This window comes from Glandiceps talaboti, chromosome 14, assembly GCF_964340395.1.
Source record: "Glandiceps talaboti chromosome 14, keGlaTala1.1, whole genome shotgun sequence".
Taxonomy (NCBI): domain Eukaryota; kingdom Metazoa; phylum Hemichordata; class Enteropneusta; family Spengelidae; genus Glandiceps; species Glandiceps talaboti.
The window spans coordinates 15,205,717-15,230,371 of NC_135562.1; the positions used below are offsets into that span (position 1 = coordinate 15,205,717).

At 38.4% G+C, this 24,655-nt stretch overlaps 1 protein-coding gene across 2 annotated transcripts in view; it reads left to right on the forward strand.

Moving 5' to 3' along the window:
* LOC144445440 (transcription factor AP-2-epsilon-like) overlaps positions 1 to 24,655 on the forward strand; it is an 86,678-nt gene that overhangs the window by 40,833 nt on the left and 21,190 nt on the right. For both annotated transcript variants that reach the window (XM_078134985.1, XM_078134986.1), the window contains one exon: positions 19,994 to 20,112. In XM_078134985.1, coding sequence (XP_077991111.1) covers positions 19,994 to 20,112 — 119 coding nt within the window. The remainder of the gene's footprint in view (positions 1 to 19,993; positions 20,113 to 24,655) is intronic.

Here is a 24,655-nt window from a genome sequence, read left to right on the forward strand (position 1 = left end):
CAGATACAAAGGAAGCATTTGTTTAACCATAAATTTCAACGATTCAAAACCACATGAGAGAATTTCTCATCATGGAGTCGACTCACTTTGACATGTTCAATCATTCAATGAAAGAAACCTTCCTGGGTCGTAATCAGTACAAAAATGGTTTTTGTTTGGAACAAAATTTTGACATTAGACATCTAGAGAATCGCATACGCAGTTGTCTGGTGCATATGTAAGGCGGTGTACTATTTTCAAAACCATGAACCACGAATGAACCCCCTCCCCTTCCAAGTCGTTTGTTTTTTTGTAAACGGGAGCAGTGGGGATGTCCTAACCACCTTACGAGTAAAACCACTGAATAGACAGCAACCGTCTCTTAAGCCGAAAGCTTTGAATATGTGCAATCATTAAAAAAGTAGCCATTTAGCCGAACTATTCTATACCATATATGCTGACCAGGTATACTCTTCCAACTGAGTGAGTCACTAAGAACGCCGAACCAAAAACCTTCTTTTTAACGGCTTTGTAAGGAGGACATTCGAATTCAACCCCCCGCTTTTTGGCATGTGCAACCACCGGAATAATAAACCAGTATGTGCCTTAATATTCTTGTAAGAGGAAAGTATGCCTACAAACGGGCTCTATGCACATCATGAATATAAAGGTCAGCAGACCCGATAGTATGTATTCGAGTTTAACAATTCTAACGCGACCCGTTGTCAACTGGGGCAGATTTTTTAGCTTTGCCGTTTCCCTTTACGTCGCACCGCACTCCTTTGATTCCATTAAGTTTTGACATGTTCTCATCTTACGTTTGCACAGACACACAGAGTCGGCCACTTGGAATATTATTGCCGGCAATTCTTTTATGAAAATCAGAAAGAAAATTTACAAGCGCAATATAATGGATTTTATAATATTTCTCTCTTCCCCAAACCCCCACCCCCTTCCCTCCCTCCCTCCCTCCCTCCCTGCATGTATAGACAAGCTTACAATTCTCAACTGCAAGTATGCCAGCTTACGTGCGAGGGCGAGTTTGCACCTGTCTATGAAACATAAATCATTGGCGGCTTATCCTTGTTTTAGTTGACAGCTCAAATACCAGGTAGAAGGCTTGAGGTGTCATCACATCGACCCGGTCCAGGGTTACCTGGGGTTGGCTTCCGTACCTTACAGGCGTCTTTCTTTGTTAATATATCTGCCCTCGTCAGTACACTCGTATGTGTATTGTTGTCTTCCATAACCCTATCGTGTGTAAGTTGTTTAGTATGTTCTATCTTAATAAAAGAATTGTATCGAAATATATTTTTTAAACAAATACGTGTACCCGTAAGCTTGAAATACGGCTCTGTAAACTTTTTTTTTCCGGATTAACAGCGCGTAAAAATGTCTATAGAAATAGTCTTCTCCTTGAAATTAATACCTGTGTAAATACTTTTAAATGAAGGTGATTGTGTACTTGAACTTACGGTCACGTGGTACTCTCACGTGGATGTGGAAACGATCGCTGTCAATTTGTCCGTTAATCAAGTGAAATCATACATGATGTCTGTGTATATATATATAGATAAATGACTTTATTCCCAGATATCATAAAATATTACAAGTCCGTAAAGAGAGTATGCATACATAAATATAGGGGAAGAGAATCGAAAAATAGTTGTCTGCCAACTTATATAGTCCAACCTCGCCGATACATGTAATAATAATCAGAATACAAATATTATCTGGGCATTTTCACCGTTCCTTTGGATTTCTTCCTTATTCAAAACGTCTACAAATAAAGAAAGGGGAAAAAACAAACCAAACTGTATACATAAAGATTTCGACTATGTGTCACATTTGGGGATGAGGGTCAAAAGGACAAAATTGGGAGGGTGTGAGATACACAGACATGAGATCCATACAGAGACGACTTGAGGGGGGGGGGTATGCGGCGAGCAGTGAAGGAATACGCACTTTAAAGTTTACGTAGTTACAGGAAGTGTATCAATGGTTCGTTAAAGAGATTGGTAAATAAACGGGAGGAGTTAGGGTAGGGACAGAGAGGGAAAGGGGAGGTGGGGGAGGAAGAGATGAAGAGGAGAGATAAAGATGGAAGGTAAATGAGACATGAGACCGAGAGACGGTGAATTTAAAAGAGGAGGTGTGGCGAGGAAAGGATGAGAGAGGGGGAGAGGTAAACGAAACAAGAAACTGACATACGTTGAACTTAAAAATGAGACATGGGAACGAGGACGTTACTGGTAACATCACACGTGTCTCTAACTTAGAAGTATGTTTATACAGGGAAAGGGAAACAGATAAAAGGTATACGCATTGTCAGTATCAATATAGTAATGCAATAACCTTGTAAACAAGTCGTACTTTGTCGTTCAGTAGTCAGGGGAATAAGAGATATTTTGAAATCGTTCCGTTCAGCCAACAAGTAAAAACCATTCATCGTTTATTTACGATCTTCAAGTAGGCAAGTGGTTCAGTGTTCTTACCGGCCCACCTGTTCGATTGTCTGTGCAACACTCCTCGATCAAATTTCAACATCTCCACATCTCAAAGCCGCCGAAGTATGCTAAGCTATTCATCAAATGGAGTAGATATTAAGTATATGCTGAGGTTACATTTCGTACAATTAATAGTAAGAAAAGGTGTTCTTTTACTGACGTGCAAAGAGATCGTTCACCCGCCAAAACATTTCAACAAAATATTCGCTTTTTTTACAGATTTTCGGCAAATTTTGTTTTTATTTTGGATAGAAATGACGGGTATGGTCTTTATGGATGTATGTATGTCAAAGAAAAGTTAGAAAAATTTCACTTTTTCACAAAATTCCATACATTGCAAGCCTTTTTGAAATAGTGAAAAAAATGTCGAAAAGTGACACTTCTTACAAAATCATTAAAATTCTTGTATTTTGATACGATATACTTGACAAGTAAGATACAATAGATCTTCATTAATACTGTACCAAAAGTGGTGTCGCCAGAATCACCAAAATCGACCCCAAATGTTCTTCTGGTCATACACATATAAATCACAGATGATTTTCGATATTTGTTCTTTACATGCAATAAAGTACTGAACGAGTTGCGGAACGTTGCCAATCCGCCCTGGGGTCTAGATACAAAAAAAACGCAACCGGCAGCGACTGAACTATCAGTTTTATAAGATTAAACATTTGATTAAAGGAGAGAAAAAAAAAGATTAATGGTTTTCTTTGAACCCGTCAGTCTTTAGCGTTTCACTCATTTTCTATTGGTTTTTGTCAGATACCAGGCTCTTTGTCATTAATAAATATACACTCCAGCTGAAACCGACAACATTTAACAGTTTCCTGGTTATATAGACAACCATGTGTACACCCCTGACACTACGGGCAATACACAGAGATCAAACCCATTTGTTCATAACTTAGCAACAAAATGATGTAACGTTTAACTTGGGGGTAGTTCTTTGAAAGGTCGTGGCACCTTGCGATATGGTGAGAGATTTATAGTTTTCGGTGCACCCCACGAGGAACACGGACGTATGAAGGATATTCCCAGTCTAGGCATAAGCTACAACACTTGTCGTGTTTCCCGGGAGTTCCGTGGCAAAATATACATTATTCTGTCAAGCCCGTATTGTAGGTTTAAGTTTCATTCATAAAATCGCAATAAACCCTTATTTCAATATATAATCAAATTGTCTTTGCCGTCGGGGATGTAGGAGTCGTAAGTTAGTCTGTGTCATGTTGTTCCCGTGGTTTCAGTACCATGACACCGGATAGCTATTAACGTGGACTGGATAGGTAGCATGGCAACACGACATTTATGAATCGATCATTTTACCGTTTGACATCCCCCATTCATTCAACAAACATACAGTAGCGTATGCCGATGAGAGCCACATTGGTTGCAAAGACAGTCGGCTAAAAATCAACCCGTTCATTCTATCAATACTGTCACGCGAGCTTTAATCATGAATATTCAACAAAAAAACTGGCTTTTTATTCCAAGCCAGAACTAGCAAAGCAAGCAGTCAAAAACAATCGTATATTTAACGCAAGCACTAAATATTTACCATTTGTTAAGCAGTATTCTAATACTGAACAGCATTCTGGGAAGATCACAAAAAAATCTGTGTTTGGTTCGAGTCGTGACTGCTACCATTATTTTTAGATAATTACATCCATTCGTCTTCACTGAAAACATACACCGCTCACCGAGTCATTTCTGTTGCATTTTTATTGTTACTTATCGTCTTCGATGTGATTGCTTACTTTCTCCAGCGTCTCAATTTCCTAAATTTCTCTAGCTGTACATCGTGACCTCTGTCAGATCTAAGCAAACCAGCCCGGGGCGAAAAAAAAGTCGTAATGGTCTAACTTGAGCTACAATAAACGTAGATATATGAACCTCATAAAGAATCCGTCGATATATAGTTCAACTGAGAAGAAAAAAAAGTACCGTCTCACGTATGAAACAAATCTCGTCGTTTGACATCACTTGTGTAAGATCAAAAAACCTGCACCCCTCGCTCCATCATCATCACACAGTCCTATCGGATTGGGAGATATATTTACATACACACAAAAATCACTTTAACACCGAGGGCTTGTAAAGCAACGCATATTACCAGTGCCTTTTAATTGGTTAAATCAATCACGGTTGTTAGCGTGATTTCTGGTCTGACGTCTGACAAAATTAGCCCAATATCAAATTGCTATTTGGCCAAGCAATTTCCAGAATCGTTTAAGAAAGCACAGAGTAATTAGTTATCACGGCTACCTTGTATATGCTATATGATTGCTAAACCGTCAAAATATCGCCTACTTCGCACGGGGATGATTGTGACCATACATCATCGTGATGTATCTATGCAAATTTGAAATGTTACCATGTCTTGCGGCCATTGATCAATCTTAGCGCGAGCCTGAGCTTCTCTTTAGCGCCAAAAAAATACTATTTCCATAAATTTTGTGACGTCACGGAACTTTGATCAAGATTTATCACCGTTCTTGTGAACGACAGAAAAGCGCTTCTCCAATTGGTCAAAGTTTTTTAGTCGCAACCGGCCCCCGGATGTGACTGACAAAAGGAAAGGTTCCCGGATGTCGGTGTTATCGTTCATCTAAATGTGAGACTGCGCAGTGAAAGGGTGAATGTGATGAACGAGTGTGATTAAGATAGCCATTTCATTTTTGCACGTTTTCAACACTTCACGTAATAACCATAGGGGGAATGTTGAATTTAAACAAACATAACTGACCCCTCGTGTAAAGATACAAAAAATGGAACACGGGAGTTCGAAAATTATTCGGGTTACACTTGTACAGCTTTAGGAAATGAACGGTTGAAATACTAGAATTTCTTACTTTCGAATAAAGGTAATTTTTTATATATTTTATCGGGCTTCATATATATCTTTTTTTCGCGGACTTGCCAATCTGATACGTAATTGCTTTGTAGCTATGGTTACAAAGATTTTTATGATCATTGTAATTTCATTTTTTTATATATATAAATAAATCCAGTCGTCGAGTGAAAGAAAACGCTAAAAGCGATCTCAGCTAGCTTCTGCGTTATCATCAATCTCTGACCCTCGTGAAATTTAGCTTGCCACTATTACAAATGGCCGATCATTTTGGATGATTTATAAGTTGAAATTTACTCTGTACAATCACCCCTACTGTGTGTACCGAGACATCGAGAAATCGGTGAGAGTCTGCAACGTGTAGTCAGCTGGGTGAGGGCTGACTAAGTCTCCATTATTCTCAGATGATTTTCGGAAAAAAAAGTGTCAGTTTGTAAAATGTCGTCTGGTGACCAAAGGATGCCTTTAGCGCCAAAATGTTAAAAATAGGATTTCTATTTTTTTTAGTAGTTTAGTTTTGTCCGGTCTCTTTAATTTTGAATGGAGGAGGGGAAGTTCAAGTAGAAAAGAGGGGAAGGGGGAGGAGGAAATCAAAATTTTATATTCCGGGACTTAAATAGTATCAAATTCGGTTTAATTAATAACCTAACCCATCGGCCTCGACATTCTCTGCCATCTTGATTGATTGATCAATTTTTGTCCAAATTTTCCCCCAAATTGATAAAACATAGATTTTACGCACTATTGCTGACAAAAAATACACTCAATCTGATGCGTTCAAATTTTGCACCCAGGCAGGCTTGCCCCCGGCGGAGTGATACACGCTGGACACCTGCGGCGAATCGACTCCTCGACAGTTTTTTTAGTTGTGCACGTATGATGAATGTTATAATAAAGGAGATATCTAGAGGAGTGATTTGTCAAGGAGAACTAACAGAGGAACTGCTCTATCACCGCTCACTCTCATCGTTTCTATTGTGCCTCAGCATACAGATATTTGGTTTATGTAAATAGATGCTAAACGTAACAATTACAAGTGTTCTGTCCTATTTGTCAACGTCACCCAAATCGATCATTTTTCTCTGTCTAAATATCCCAGTCTGTATCCTCTTCGACAACTTCCTACCATTTAAATACTGTCTCAGCGTTCAGTGTTTCAAACCCCGGCCATTTTTACTCCATGACAAGGTGCGTACCCTGAACTGCGATTTAACCCAAACTTGTACACCTGACTCGGCAGTTACACCCTCATCAACTTTACAATACAACGCTTAAAAGGTCTCTACTTTGTGAAGAAGAAGAAGATGAAGATGACAAAAAAAGAACTCAAATGTTACCAACTAGAGCAGTATATACGGACCGGCCAAGTAAATTACGTTGCCTGCCAGTTTGTTGAAATAATATGGGCCATTTTCCGATATTACATTTCTTCGCCTTGGGCGAGGTATTCGTCTTAGTTGGAGGTGACGCAACAATAGAGAAGTCGCTCCTTGGGGAACAGGGTAGCAAATCTCACCTAACGTTATGAGCAGGCAAATGAAACGAAACCAATCTTAGAAATCTATCACTTTTAGGGCAATTAAATCAACGATGTGTGAGAAAAGTATCCCTTTGTATGGTCTGTCAGTTATCCATTCTTTGTTGTTAATTTCGATTTGTAATTGGAAAATCTGGGGAATAAATTGATACTACGAACAATAGATTTCAAATCATATCAAACCCACGACAAGTGTGGTATTGTGTTTGTCTATTTGTCGAAACTGTTGCGTTTTTTTTGTTCCCTAAATGTTCGTTTACTCAGGTTGAACCATCAATGCGACCTACTTGCAGTGGTAATGGTGTTTTCTTATCAAAACAACGTTCCAAGGATGTTGTAAATTGAAGAAGAAAAATGGAAAAACCAGTGTTGAATTTTATATGTATGATCTATATAAAACGTTCGTAAATTAATATAAATATTTACAAATCAATACATATTGGCACTTCGTTGATATACGTCCGTATACCTTTGAAAAAATTTACAAATATATTTGTTTCAAATCTTTCCCAAGTTCATACTAATTATACGGCGTGTTTCATGCCATAATGCTGTATTTACTTCGCGTGTACTGTTTGTCGTGTATTTTCTTCGTTTGCATCCTATGTCAAGGACAAGACAATCCTAAAAACGAATAATGACAGTACTTATGGTAAATTGAAGTATTTTAGGTTTTGATATTGACAGGACAATTGGCTTGCTGTATTTATACCAAGCTGATGTGTTTTTACACTGCTAATTGGATGTTTTCAACTTTGACGTAGACTGCTCCTCGGAAATACATTATTTAAACTTTGTAGTTACTTTCAATTGATAAAGAAAACCCCAATCTATTCTCAGTTAAAATCAATTAAAAAAATGCGGGGTCGCAGTACAATAATTTCGAAATAGAGGTCAGAAGGATATCAACATTTAGTCATTTGAAAATCCAATATGGCCGCCGAATACTGTGTTAAGTCTATAGGAAAATAAAGAGTGGCAATTTCCTTGAAAACGAGATGGTGAAACCCCAAATTTCTTTTATTATTTCAAAAGACCCAGGCACAAGCTTTCATATGGAAAAGTTTGGAGAGAATTGAAGAACTTTGATTTTCTGGGAGATCTGTCCCCGAGGAACGTTCTACCTTAAAGTCACGTGACATACTCTGTAACCGAGGAGTCATTTTGACGACAGTCAAAAAATTGCAATTTGTTACAAAACACATTAAAACTTATTCAGAAATAAATCCTAGTTGACACAATTGAGTTAACGGTAGTTTAGTGAGCACAAAAAGGTTGTGAAACCTAACATGTCGCGTTTGTAGAGTTTATTGGCATCCCCTAAAATTTGTCATAATGCTATTTATAGGACAAAATTCTTTGTGGCCACTAAGGTGCGAAACTGATCAATGACTCAATCTGTTTTGTATTGATTTACTTATTAACGACTGATCTATAGAATATATGAACTTCTGTGAGATGCTATACCAGCTTTTAGACTTGATCAACATCTTTTAGCTATTGGAATATTATAAAGACCGTAAAGCTGCAGATTTTATTAATTTAAAGTAACCACCAAAATCTGTAAAAGTTACCAACTCTACCCTTTAAAGCAGCCACCACAGACTGCACAGTTACCGACTGTGTCCCTTTAAAGTAACCACCACAGATTGTCAGGTTACCGACTGTGTCCCTTTAAAGTAACCACTACAGACTCCCTTTAACAGAAATTTTAATGAGTGACAATCTTTAACCAGTGATGAGACTCCGCAAAAAAAAAAGTTTCAAAACAGGGTCAGAAATTTGAGTGATAAACAGCGAATTCGGAAATGACGCTCTCGCGCGAACATTTTTTATCGCCTATTAGTCACCAAGTTTACTATTGATGTGTTGCTTGTGGAGACATTTTTGAAGGACTGACATTTTCGTGTGAAAATTTGTGAACATGTCTAAACAAAATGATATGTGGGCCCTGTGACTGTCCCTTCAATTTATGTGGTAAGGGTTTTCTTTTCAAGCCGATAGTGCCCTAATGTATAGGTGTATAAGAAGTACTAACTCGAAAAAAAGAGCATTTTATGATGCCCGGATATATAAATCAGACAAAGGTGAGACGAAACAGTAGAAGAAGCAACGTTGTGTTGTTGTTTTTCAGAGTAAAGTGTTAATACTTTTTTTAGGCGGGAAGCATACACGCAGACGATCACGATCACTAGCGTTACGTCAGACAGACATGTAGCCGGGGGAAATAACCAATGGTTTTGATTCATCACTTCTGTTTAGCATTATTATGGGTTCGAAGACAAATAGCCAATTATCATTTTGAGCATACCGATCTAAAAATAAGCGAGACGAGATAGAAAATTTCTAGACATTGGCAATTATTTTGGTGGACCAAAGATTCCGAAACTATCTCTTACAAAATGCTGAATTATCCTTAAACAATATGTCTAGAAGTGTTGGTATTTCATCACTTTTGTTTACACCATGAGTGACAAGACAATTGTTTCTATCGCAAACAGTACCAAACACCTTGCAACCCGATCCTTCACCCCCCCCCCCCCTCCCCTCAATTCCCCATCTAACATCTCCACTAGAGTAATTTCAATATACAGTTGTATTGATTTATAACAGTTTCACTCCAGATGAAATAGAACGCATGCAAAGTTGATATAACAAATATATTCAAAAAAATCAAATTAAAAGAGAACACATAATTCAGAGCAGATATGAAAATGATAATTCCATTGTCCCAGATCAAAACAGAACGCCAAGTAATTACAAATTCGTATCCCAAAAATATTTTGACTTTTATTAAGATATGCATTTAACACGAAATCTTTGTTGCGGTACATAAGGAAATGATATTACCATATTGTTCGAAAGTTTGACTGGGAAAGGTTTGGGTGTTTTGTTTTGTTGGGGTTTGCTTTTGTTTTGTTTTTGGGGTTTTTTTTGTTATCTTTTTTTGGGGGGAGGGGGTGAAATTGATCTCCGACCACTATAATAGTGGTCTAAGAATTGATGGAACGGATGAGCTTCTTTGTTGGAAAGATGAGACGAGATAATATTTTAACTAAACTGAAAGGAACGAAAAGTGTTCGTAATTGTAGCGATATTGGAATTTTGACGAAATATTCATGGAAAACTTATCCAAATATTTAAATATAGTAAAAAAATTCAGTTGAGAAATATTTAACGGGACTAAGATGTTTAAGTGAAATGTTGAGACTAAGTCGATTGTAAGTTTAAGAAAACTGTTGTTTAATGCAAACCGCTTCTCCTTTGAAAACTTTCCTCATCGCTGTACAACTTCCGCCTTGTACACTTCAATTAAACTTGTCAGTCCCACGTGGATGTTAATGTCGTAGAAATTTGCACAAAATGCAATCATAAATATCGTTTTCGCTTTAGTATGCGTCGGACATGTTTGTTCTAATGGCAAGTAATGTACAACTCCGCCAGCCTTCTCAATATAGCCTGATATCCGAAACTCTGACGTGATGGCTTTGTTGAACATGCGATGACGGTCGAAACCCACTAAATCACTTCCAAGCGTCGCGTACTGTCTGACTTTTTACATGTGTCTGCGCACGTCCCTGACTCGACAGACAACAAGAGCAGTAAACCTTCTTCTCCAGCTCTCTCAGACCACAACTTACGAAAAGTTTTCCCCTCGCACGATTCTGAACGGAACAATTTAATTATGATTCTGATGAGGCATGGTGATTAATCTGGTATCTCGCAAGTGAGCTCATCTTTAGGCCCGAAAAGTGTTAGTCATAATACACTCACACAGCCTACTCCAATATTGCTTATAATTGGCTTGTACATGTCGTTAAGTTGTCTGTCCAGTCATCTGTAAAGAAGCTAAGGCCGTAAATTTTTTACTGTCAATGTCGCTCGTACAGTAAAGAGATCTCAAATCTCAGATTTGAACGAGTGCTTTAAGTAAAGATATTGAAGAAGAATGAGCAGATTAATAAATATAGGTAACAGGGAATTTGAAGTTCGAGTTTTTTTGTTTTTAAAATTGTGGCTAGAATGAAATATGATTCATGTAGCCATTATTCGTCATCCTCAAACTATCAGAGTCTCAATTTATTTACTTTAGTGCGTCGTCGTCGTCGTCGTCGTCGTCGTCGTCGTCGTTGTTGTTGTTGTTGTTGTTGTTGTTGTTGTTGTTGTTTGATGTTGTTGCTGCTGCTGTTGCTGCTGCTGGTGGTGGTGGTGGTGGTGGTGGTGGTGGTGATGATGATGATGATGATGATGATGGTGATTTGTTGCATATCTTTATCTTGTCACGTTATTCAATATCGTTGCTATGGTGATAACTTTCTACAGTTCAAAAATTCCAAATTCAATGTAACAATCTATACTTCAACGATTTTTTCGAATTGGGTCTCTATCCTTCGAAACCCGGAAGTAAATGTCACCCAATCATAAAACACTAAACAGACACATCGTGTGACAACTTACATCAACATGAAACGAAACACGGTATGTTTACACTTTAAACTTTGCAATCTCCGAACAGTGGATGTATTTTGAAGTAGCGATGCATTTTCCAGCCATTATTCATCAAGCGACTGCCCCACCTAGTCCGACAAGCCTTGCTAATAGTGTACTTGTTTTCTTAAGAAACTGTATCCAACCCCTAAATGGCCTTCAGAACCCATAATGTACACGGCGTGTTGAAATATACAACAAGTGAAATGGACAAGCAATGATTTTTATCTAGAGTGAGACACGTCTCTCGGTCAATGCCACTGTTTGTTTCCGGGACGTTATCAACGTCTGTTCATTTGTATTTCGGAAATCCGACAAATTGAAAAAAACCCGAATAAGACTGTGGTGATTGTTCAGTAACAACTGCATTTAAAGTTTTTTAAAACGTTATCGCAAGTTATCTCTTCAGATTTGAACTTAATGTAAGATGACTGAATTGTTAAAGTTTGCGTTAAAGGGGCATAAACGGACTTTGTCAGCATATAGCTCAAATATATTGTTAATGTTGATGCATGCATTTCTATAACATTGCAGTTGTCTTTTGGCAATGTTATAACAGTTAATTGCCATAGTTAGGATTTCCTGAACATTTTTTGATACGTATGAGAAATTACGTCATCGGTTCGTTCATAAATTTTATATTGATACCAAGTTTGAATTCAGTCAAATAGCGAGTAGTGGTTAAATGTGCTTCAGTAAGTACAATACTGCGAGTACCTTTTTAAATATGCAGCAAAACCTACGCCCAAATATGCATGAACTCGGCTTGTGGCAATTTACACTTGAACTTCTTCAGATTGTAACGAAGAATTCAATATCTAAGTTCAGATCACGAGAAGCCTTATATAGTGCTAAATGAAACGGAAGTTTACGAGTATTTTCCCCTTGATGTTGTGTGAAATGAAAGGTATTAGATCGGCGTCTAGGGCCTCAATAATGAGTTTGACTTCGGGCTAAAGACGATTTCACCGACAGTGTCATCAACGCACCAATGTCCTCTCTGAGTTTGTTGGTCGGGGTGAAAGTATGACGCGATCATCGTTTATTGTTTTGCAGCAGTCAGTGATGAGCGAGAGAGCCAGAGGAGCTAGCTATGTGTATGTGTGAATCTGGAGACGCCTCTTGGGCAACTCGAGTGTCGAATTGTAAAAATATACAAACATTGAAATGCCTCAACTCCGTTCCTGACGACTGAAATAACATAGTATATAAACCAGATTTCAATTTGAAGGCACGTCGTTCAATTTTCCCACCGACTGGCACTACTTAAAACAACACACAGGCTTAAAGCCTGATATAACACGTGGTATGTGTAAATGCTACGATAAGCAGAGTTACGACATGTGCTGACCGTCATGTGTTGACAGGTCAATGTAATGAATGATGGGTAACACAATCAAACGAGCTGGTCTACATTGGTCTACAGAATGAGTTCAGACTAACCGCAGAACAATGAACACAAACAGAAACGTAACAGACAGACAGACAGACAGACAGACAGACAGACAGACAGACAGACAGACAGACAGACAGATAGCTAGACAGACAGACAGACAGACAGACAGACAGACAGACAGACAGACAGACAGACACAGACAGGCAGGCAGACAGACAGACAGACAGACAGACAGACAGACAGACAGACAGACAGACAGACAGACAGACAGACAGACAGACAGACAGACAGACAGACAGACTAAACTGTCACCATCACATGGTGTATTACCTTCAGACCAAGCTGAAAACCATTGTCTCACCAAGTATTCTAAGAGTTCAAAACGTTGACTTTTTTCAATGCGAATTGATACGTCAGCGTTCAGCAGCATTGTCAACTATAGTTTTCCTCAGAGGGTCTTTGACTTTGAAATGGATTTGATATATATGAACAATAATATCTGGAAATTCAACCTTTTTTGTGGTAAATGTAATATTTAACCCGATAATCAATAACTTGTCCTGCGTAATAGGGGACTCCTCATCAATAGCATAGATAACTTCTGCTGGGAAAATATTTTTTTGTTACAGTGCAAAAAATGTGTCATTTTATTTGGTAATAGTGTCTCTCTTTTGAGTAAAAATGTGTGTTTTCAAGTAGATATATCCCTGTGTTTGTGGCTTATTCGATTTAGAAGTGGGAGACACGATACAGATTTCCCCGAGTGATAACACGAAAGACAGAACGAAAACCCGTAGGTTACCACGCACTACATTGTATGCTGAGATACACATCTTCATGCATATTCAGTTTAGAAAATCCATTTTTAAGTCATAGAACTCGGAAAAAAAAGTACAGTATCGGCGTCGAAGTGAGTGGGTGTCCAGAACGTCTTAATTATGGGAGAACTCGTAACCGTAGGCGTGTGTTTATACAAACCAATCCCGTGGAAAGTCACATCTTCGTAAGGGGGTATTGATCATTGGCATTGTAACAGAGAAGCGGCGAGTGTGGTGTTTAAAAGGAATATATGAATTGCACATGTTACAGAGCTCTTTCGGCATCGTGTGTTGAGGGAGAACGATACCTCTCACATCGCTCTCAGAGCATCTTATAAGCACCATCTAATTTACAGACAGAAACCCAATTACAGGGGGAAAATTGGCGGTAACGGAATCGATCGAATGTGCGGGTTTCACCAACGCTGTTTCCGTCGGAAGATGAAACCGAACGAAAAAACTCACACGTGACTCAGGGTGATTGTTGCTAATTGAGAATGAATTAGAGGGTTTTTCACATGTTTCCCGCCATATCATAAATGTCGTCAACGTGATCAAGTAATAGCCGCTCAACTGTGTGTATACAGAGCGACTTGGGCATAACGCACAGATCAATATGCTTGGTTTGAAACCGTGTATGTAATGGGTACACGACAACGTAATTGCGCCTGGGCTTGCCTTTCCTTTTCTCACGGACATGGACTCTAGTCTCTCAGACCGCCGACACCGATAACTCATTTTGACTGCATGATCAAAATTGCAAGCAATTTAAAGCGAAAACTGGTCACCTTTTGTGGGTCTGGATGTCTTTAATAGCACTTTCTCCTTGTTTGTTGATCGCTGTCAGGTGTGTTTTCAAAAGTGTTAATTTATTAGAGTTGAGTTTGACGATTAAGTTTAAGATGGGTGTTGAAAGCAGAAATTACCAGTATATTAGACCACACATTGGAAGTAATTGAAGTGCAAGCCACTGTTCTCCATGTCTCGCCAATTAGTGTGAAAGAAAGCAAGAAAGAGCGACAAATGCATGCAAAACAGTGGGAGTTAATATCGAGAATGTTTAGTCAGATCAGGTGTGAAATGATCAACGAACGGAACACGGGGAAATGAATAAGAAGACGGGTATATCTCTAATATCAATGTTGGTGTCGGTTGCACGCAAAGGATGTTCAAAAGTGACGTCATCACGCCAAATTCCTGACAAATCACACCTAGAAGTCTTTGATCCACTGTGTTGTTCTAGATCATCCGACATCTCTCTCCTACTACGGCAGTGTTTTTAACCATGCCGCAATATCCAAAACACATTTTAATTATGGTAAGATCTGGTGAATTTCCACCATATTAAGCGTATTAGGCGGTCGTCCATAGCGGTGAGTCTTCCTCCACAAAGGAGTTGACGATCGGGGGCCCGACCTCTGCCTCCCTGGGAGGCCAACGAAAAATGCCGAAACCAATGTAGCGTAAGAGATACTTTCCTCGATTTTTGATGAAGCACGGGCCCGTGAGGGATGCGATGTGGCCCGGAAAAATCGAAACGAACCTGTTGAAAAGGCGTTGGTGTTGTTATCGCGACCTTTGACTTGTGATCACTTTCCCCACGCTATTTAAGCCTCGAAGTGATGATCTTCAAAGGGAATATAGAATCACCGCTATGGCCACGTGCATCGCTCTATCAGCTCTATCATAGTTTTCGTCATCAGTTTCCGTTATCATCATCGTCAGTTAACAACACTTCGGCCAACTTCGTGCTTAATACCAGAGTGTCATTACTTTCCTCTATTGTCAGAGAGTCTTTACATGTTTCTTTATACGTTTGCTTTTCGTGTATCCTTTTGTAGTCCGGACGTGATGCCACCATTTCCGCACCATAAGAAATTAAGTGCATCGCTTGTTATATCCCCCAGTAGACGAACGTGTATTTACCACCCTCCGTACGTACTCTTCCAACCGTTCAACACACACAATGTCTGCAAGGGGAAGTACATCGAGATAGCTTCTCTACCGTATCATTAAGCATCTTCATTTTGAAAAGAAAACGCATTTAGAGGTGTAGTAAAATGTGAATTCTAACCGCTAAGAGTAGTACAAGCGACGAAGAATACTTTTTTAGTGTGATCTGGTTATGAGTGATTCAACACTTCTTCACGAAATGAAGAATACGGAGGCTCTTGTTTGTCAAATTTGATCAAATTATATCAATTTTATACCAAAATATTAACATTTTTCAACTATACACGGCTTTTGTTATGATCGCGGTCTAAAAGTTAAGACATGCCACATGAATTTTACTGAAAAACTATTTTTTATTTTTAAAAATTGACATAATTTTTGGAGGGAAAATGTTTGGTGGACGATAGTGTATATCTATAAAACCGCCATAGTTATTAATTTTAGGTTAGAATCCATTGTTGTTCATAATCAGGTTTTGCTGTAATTTTATGCTTGACAAGGATATTTTGCCCTCTTATTGCAGCGTTGAGACTGCTAAGCCCATTAAGCCATTGGACGATAGGGTTTCTACCTCTTTTTGCGGTGCTACTCGCCGACAATGTCATTTTCTCGCTCAATTTGGTTTTGCTGCTTTGTTCTCGATATTAAACCTAATGCTGTTATCTGAAAGTATATTAAAAATCTTAGTCGCTTCTCGCATAGCTGCGTATATCACCAATCGACTATATTTGGCGGAAATATGAGCTAGATGAAAAAATTTCATATTCCAGAGAAGTTGTGTGTAATTTTGGAAAATATCGTTTACCAAGTGCTGAAAAATGAACAGAAAACAAGAAGTCTTTCAAATAAGCCAAATTTGAGCTTAGTTTGATTTAATAATAGCTGTTTTTGGATTATCGTAGAAATGGCACACTCTGTATGTCGGCAGACGACACTCTCACTCTTCAAAGTTAAGGTTTTTTGTCTCCTGTCACGGTTAAACATCTTTGTCTCGTCCCCACACCATCAGTTATCGCGAAAAGGGCAAAGGTCAGCCTACAGACAAGACCAGAGATATTTTCACCCTTCGAGCGTAGATTGTGCCTACCCCTATCCATCTCAAAAGACAGTCATGTCATATTTGATTTGTGAAATGGTAGTAATACATATTGACAAAGAAAGGGCAATTTTTTATCATATAAATTTGATTTTACGTGGAATTTTTTGGCTGACTGAATATTAACTAGTAAAATCACGATACTCGACTTTTCTCTCGTAAGTCTAAAAATACTCCAGGAACACGATAATTCATACTTCCTCAATTTCGAAGCCCAAAGATAACTTTTTTGGGGGAATAAAAACCAATACTGTACTAAGCTGTGAGTTGCAGATTGATCGAGCACTGTCACGTGAGCAAGCATTATCTTCCAGTTTCAGCGGTTATATTATAAATAAAACCTCCACCGAAAGGAAATATTAAAAAGAAATATCTTTGAAAATAATGCATTTGTTCAACAATACGTTTTCATTTTGCGGATTTTCTCCGCGACATTTCGTCAGAAATTCCATCACGATAGAACCACGGTTGTTATCAACATTTGTTACCAAATGACAAAATAGTTTGTTTTTAAATTAGTTATATCGGTATTTCATAAATTCATTTGTTGTAGTTTAGTAGATCAATGTTTTAGTAGATCAAATATTGTTACCTAACTAAAATATGAACAAAAAATTATAAATATTATCAATATCAATCAAAATTTTGATTTAAATTTGTTCGTGCAGACATTTTATAATGCTTGAAGCCGAAAATATAGGACAAGATAATTTGCATATTATTTTCTTGTACTAAAGATATATTTCAGTGTTAAATTTCTTACGTTTTCCAACCATCCGTTTTTCTGGACCTCTGTCGTCAGAGTTGTGGTTAGATTAAAGTTACACTTGCTGTAATTAGAGTATTATTTATTTCGATCAGACAACCACAACATTTTCCATGAAAATAGTTAAAATACCGATAATTAGGTATTCTGTATGTTAATTAGAAGTAGATTGTGTCCATATATAGTACAGTAATGGGTTGAAATCACGACCACGTTGGGGGCGCTGATTTAAGGGTGCGAACCCAAAAATCAATTTGATTGGAGTTGTTCCATATTGTGCGTACACTGAGCTACACAGATTCGTCCCCCTCACGTGATGAACTATTGTTCAGGGTGGATGATATTACGAGTACCTTATTACATCTAAAAGAAACAGTTTCGAAAAAAAATCCAGTTGCAGCTAGTCCAGCTTGCAGCGAATTAATTTCTGCTTGAGATTTGTGAAAATAGAATGGCGCCTCGGTTTATCAAGTGACATTCTAAAGAAACTTTTTGTTTTAATTTTTCAACATAAAATTCAGAGACTTACAAAAAAAGGTTCAGTTTATTGAAAAATGACATTTTTTATATAAATTTATCATTTTGAACCAAAATTTTGAGATAAGTTCTAAATTTAAGATTTTTGTGGTACTTTCAGTTTAAATATAAACTCGATACTTGCCATAAATTATCGGGGAGACGACAATTTTGTTCATATATTTTGGCGGGAACCTATAATGGGTACTGAAAGGGTAATCAGATCATAAATGAGTTAGAAATGGGAATCCCATAACGGTAACCAAAGCCACGCCATACTTTGTAAAACTATGGTGCATTATTGTTGAGCATATCAACGGTAAATTTACCTTGTCTCCAGTAAATTGTCCGTCTGAATGCTTGGTGGTACATTGTGTGGCTTTCCCGTCATGCCTCACTGACATTGCCGGGGCAACGCCACTACTACGCTGGTAATCGCTCCCATGATTGTTTTGCTAGTAAATGTACTGACTGGTAAAGCATCAGTACTCATCAGTAATCCACACAACAATGTTTTATGGGTGAAAAGAGTTTCCGAGGAGTTCGGATGCAACAATTTTAGAAGTGGGGGATATAGGGGGGCCTTTGTGTAAAGAAGCCGAGTCTGGGGTGTGACCTTTTACCTTTTGTCCATGTAAATTTGACGTTAGGTAAACATAGTAGTCGGCCCCCGTAACCAGAAGGTGAAATAGAACATACTCAATTTCTTTTAATTAAAAACTTTTGCCAAGATTTTAATCGGCAGATGTCGGGGAACCCGATACCCAAAAATCGTGCAAGTTGACCCTTCGATTCGCCGTAAACAAGTAAGACAATAGGATAAGCGAGGAGAAGATTTATAGCAGCTATGTTTGTGAGTCAGATGTTGCTACTGGAATTCATTCATCTGGACGCTTCCGACACTGTGGCGACACTGATGCCGTGTGTCGTCACATTATTGTCATGCAAACACGTGTCAGCCGAACTGCTCCGAAACAGTAACCGATCACTGGGCATATGGTTCGAAGCTAACAGTTGGTAAACGTTTGCAAAGCGACCATATTCATGGTCGTAACACGGAAATACAGAAACCCCCCATAGTCTCTCTTTTCATATAACTACCGTGTATCCCGAATGAGACACGTGTCTTTCAAACGTACAATGAGTATTCAAAACTCGACGACGCAACAGTCGACTCTTAAACGCCAAGAGGTGTACACAGAAAGACGGTGCTGCACGTACACGTGAATGAGATTTTATGTGCTTCACACGTGCTTTCATCTATACTTGCGATAACAAGAAATCACTGTTTTGCTCATTTTCATCTGTCAGACATATTTTCGTCTGTCGGACATATTTGAAAATTAGTGACATTGTAATTTTATGGGTATTTTCTCTAAAATGATATCATTTCAAACCAGTGTCTGGCTGTCACTTTAAAAAATAATATATGGTACAATGATTCCGGTCCAAAATAAAGTTATTCTTCGAAAAAAAAGGTTACTCAAATTTATTCCGGGAATGATTGGTGGGAATATTTTTTACTACAGAATTTACTACAATGTGTGTTTTTGCCAATATTGAAAAGTTCCAGTCTATGGCAAAATAGATAACGGACTAGTCACGAGTTTTCGAGTCTATGGCGCACGCACATTTTTTTTCAAGAATAACATTATTTTTCAAGACGTTGAGTTACTAGCAGTTCTACCTTAACGACAACGTGGTTAGAGGTCATAATTATAATGGAATAAAAGGAACTAAAGGGTGTAGCAATTCATATAAAATTCACTCAAGTCATCCCCCGGCCTAATTTTTCACCTAGTATATAGGGTTTATTTTTTCACCGATCTGTCTGTCTGTCTGTCTGTCTGTCTGTCTGTCTGTCTGTCTGTCTGTCAGTCAGTCAGTCAGTCAGTCAGTCAGTCAGTCAGTCAGTCTGTCTGTCTGTCTGTCTGTCTGTCTGTCTGTCTGTCTGTCTGTATGTCTGTCCATTCATGCATTATATGTTTTACTTGTGCATTTTGATATTATAGTCAGTAGTTGTCATGACGACATGACTAGATGTATCTCGACTGACTTTCCATCCTTTTCCTTTTTGTACCTCCAGGGCAAAGTCCAAGAACGGTGGGCGAATCTTACGAGAAAAATTAGAGAAAATCGGTCTAAGTCTGCCGGCAGGACGTCGAAAGACCGCTACCGTCACACTCTTTACGTCTCTAGTTGAAGGTAAGTGTTTCTTTTTTCTTCTATCGTGTTTTATCCTTGTTGTACTATTTCTACTGAGAAGTGTGGAGTGCAAGGAAATCGAAAACAGCACAGCTTGATTGGAACATGGAATGAGAAGTGATTGAAAATGTACGGGTCATGATGTATTGAGTAGTTTGGTGATCTTAACACGTAAGCCGGTTGTAGAGTTGTCTGTAGGCACTTAGTACTATTCACTAACTTTGTTTGTTTGTTTGTTTGTTTGTTTGTTTGTTTGTTTGTTTGTTTGTTTGTTTGTTTGACAATCCTATTGATGAGTGAGTGGATAGATGGATGGATGGATGGATTGATTGATGAATGAATGAATGAATGAATGAATGAATGAATGAATGAATGAATGAATGAATGAATGAATGAATGAATGGAAGGATGGATGGATGGATGGATGGATGGATGGACGGTGGGTGGGTGGGTGGGTGAGTGAGTGAGTGAGTGAGTGAGTGAGTGAGTGAGTTAGTGAGTGAGTGAGTGAGTAAGAGAGAGAGATAGATAGATAGATAGATAGATAGATAGATAGATAGATAGATAGATAGATAGATAGATAGATAGATAGATAGATAGATAAGTGCACTGATTGATTGATGATGAATTTAAACTATTTTAAACAATGCAATCAGAGAGGAGCAAAAGTGAGATAAATAAAGGATGCTTTGGTATAAGAAAGATGACATACATATAGATGACATTTATACGCCGAGATACAATATCGGTACATTTGTTTAAATGAGAGGGCATACTGTGAAGTCTGAATTTCAAAATCTTATTATTATTGACATGTGTCAGGAAAAGAGCTGGTCGTTTGTAATATTCCAATCGGCAAAGCAGTGAGTATTACTTTAAAAACTAGGTAATTACACGTCCAAATAACAGCGAGGGAGCGCGCTATCCGACATAGCCAATTTTCGTCTCTGTAGTCGGGACAGTAGCACGCCAATTAGTAAGTCACAGCCTGAGAGTGTAACGAAACTGAGTTCCCGCAGTGAAATGAACAACTACTGAAATACACTTGCAAAGCACAAATATCTCTCTCTAACAGAAGCCGTGATTCCTCAGGGGTGTCAACTGGATAAAATGGAAAAAAAATAAAAGTGGAAATGTACGTCTCCTGTTGTATGTAATGTGCTTGTATGGCCAATATATAAAAACGCCATGTGTGTATATTTCCTAAGAAGCTCCTGGCGGGGGTTTACGTCACTTTGCTGTAAGACGTATACATGGAAATGGAATTTGGAAATCATTTTAGCAGGCCGATGAGCTGATTTCACCGTTGGGTCTATTTCACACGGTGGAACGAAATTGAATATGCCAGCGGCTAAGACGATTCCCTGATTGACTCACGCGGTTTACATTATTTATTGTTTTTTATCCTAAATCCTTAGAACCCGAAACTTTCTTGTTAATTCCTTTATCGCTAAGCAATAACGAAAATGATTTTAGTCAATATATAATGTGCTTGATAAATGAGATTTTTTTTTTTTATAAATGCAGATATTAAAGTCGTAAGATGATTATGCTATTCAAAGCCCTTCTTGACTTGCGTTTATCAAAATTGTTTCCGTTATCTCTAAAAGCGAATTATTTAAAGATTACTAAAGAGTTGTGTATCAGTCCTCAAGCTACTCTACATGATGGTATAATTAAAATAACCAAGCAATGGATGGACTTCTTAATTGTCAAATAACAACAGTTCATACTCCTTCTCCCCCCCCCCCTCCCATCTAAAGTCCTCAGGCGTAGACAATTATTCCATCTGGGAGAACCATTGTCCACTTAGCGTTGATTTCAAAAGATAAAAAACGCACATTTTCAATTATAACTTCCATGGGCACTTTTCAGCACAACGTAACGAAACGGCACTCGAGTAACGCGAACTGTTTAAAAATTAATTGAAAACCCTTTACACTCCGCCCAGTGTCCTTGCTGTAGGTTGTGTCTCCGGATAGACAGTAGATGTTGTAGCCATTGGCACTTGTGAATTTCTCCACGATTAATAGGGTATAGAAGAGGGTCTAATTTCGTCTGAAGAGTAGGACATGGTGTCCTAAAAGGCGTGTATCATATCTGTCAATTTCAACTGAAATCAACATGGCATTGTGATCGCTCGGAGTCCCGCCAAGGCCGTTATTACGTACACTGATGTCTGATTGCGAATTCTTTAAATTGGCCTGTAAATAGCGACTGTATTGTACTTTCCCGGGCACACTTGGTGAGAAAATTACTTTTGATGGGGCCAATTTAGACACTCTGTGTAGTCGCAGATATGGCGTTTTCAAGTTTGTTTCTTTCGCTGTCGGATTTCAAGCAATTTCACTGTCGGATTTCAAACAGTTTCACTGTCGATTTCAAACAGTGTGCTTAACTTTCTAAGTGTATATTGATAATTAACTTTGACATCTAGGCTTTAGCTACGACTCTGTAATTCTAATGTTTAGATACTAACATTAGACAATAAGATTTTCAGTATTTATTTAACAGTTCACAGACCCATTAAGTGACTGAATACCCTCATAAGGTTAGCATCCCTGCGTATCAAGATACAAAATAAATAAGTGTTAAAATTTACACTTTTGAACTTGAAGTTTGTTGATTGAAAGTGTCAATATCATTAACACAAACATCAAATACTGTGAGTTTACACAACGCGAAACAGGTGGTTGTTAATAGCCTTAAGTAAAATATGGACGTTTCCTAGGGTTTTACCATACACGTATTAAGGAGGGTCTACGCAAAAAATACAAAACTATGCTGAATTCCAGTAGGAATTAAACATGACGTGTTACCATGGTGACCAGAAGGTAATATGTTAGTATGAATTTGGGTTGGGGTATCAAGAACTGATTAGACACACAATCAGGCTCAGAAAGAGTGAAAATGCTGAATTGGCAGTTAGATCAATGCCGTCGTGTATCTTCAAGAAAGTGTTTTTTTCTTAATTAAGACGCTTGTCACCAGATACAGATGCATTTGTACTTTTATATCCGTTGCTCTTTTAAGTGTACGAATTTCAAGAATTGATAAACGTTGCAGATTATTTGGCCTGTGTATGATATTGGTTTGCAAACTGTTCGCGTAAATATATGTAAGCGTATATTCAGAACAGATAAATAAGTTCTATTTCACCAAGTCAACTGTTATTTCAGTGAAATTTCATAAAATACAAAAAAAGAGTGATAGTGTGATATTACTGGAAATATTATTGGAGGAATGGAGATATATAATGTCGGTCGATCACCGACATACTCTTGTATTTGTTATGAATACCTGGGTTGCTGATTAGTTTGTGCATCTGTTTGTTTATTTGTTTGTTTGTTTGCATGCATACCTGTTTGGTTTGTTTTACTTCTCTTACCACCAAGCGTACATTCTAATATCGATTGGTATGTTTGCTGCCATATCAAAGGAAGTACTGAAGCATAAAACAAAGAACATTTAGCTTGAGGGGTGGTTTTTTTTATCTAGACCAAGGGTCGGGAATATCGTCATTCGCAGACCTGCTAGAACATTTATGGGCCCATAGATGTCAGGAAAAGACATAAACGTGTCAGAGGTCACAATAAATATTTTCTCCTTTGTGAAAAATCGAAGGCGGTTTATCTCGTTCGTGTGTTTCGCCACGTTTTTTTTTCTTCTTCTAAACGCCAGGTATATCATTGACATCGTACACCTGACGGTTAACTCGTAGTCAGTACGTCAATTTAAATCCGTGAATCACAAACATTCCCCCGAGGGCCTAAGCAGTCCGCAAGAAAATTGTCCGCCCCGAGCAGTATGGGCAATATGAGTTGAGTCCATTGTGATATGTAGTTACAATCTCAGAGTTGCCCGGTGACTTGAATTGTGTATGTAAAAAGAAAAGGCGAAGAATCATTTAAAAGTTTCATTCATTTGATAGCGAAATCTATTCACTACGAAGATACTCTGGTGGTGTCGTGCTGTGTGGGCCCGGCCTTCGGGCATTGTGACGGGGGAAAGTTACCAAGAGGCATCGGACCAATTACTTAATAGACGAATCTGTAATTTCTTATACATAGACGAGTCTTTTCATCAAACATGGTGTGCAAAAAACACTCTGTTGCTAATGGTGCGACGATCCTTATCACCCAGAAAGTGTGCATTTTTACACATCGTAAGATTTGTAACTTTTTGATGGCTCTACGCCCCGCGGCCAGCTCCATTGCTCACCCGCCCATCTCACTACAATCGGAAACCAGTATCGGTCTACCCTTCAAGAAAGCAATCACCGCGACACGCGAACGTTGTACTTCAAAAGGCTCGGTCGTTCTCAAAATGGCGATCGTTGAGCGGAAACCGTAGAAGGCTGGAGGGCTTCCAGGTTGGATCGTGTTGATTACACACAGTCACTTCGTGTCAAGAGTCAATACGTTCTATGTTAACACGTCGTATCGATGCGGCATCTTCAGTGGACTTGAAGTAAGAACAAAAAAAGTCGACAATTTCACCATAATTCCGTCTGGTCTAACCCCCGAGTCATTTTAATTCCCAA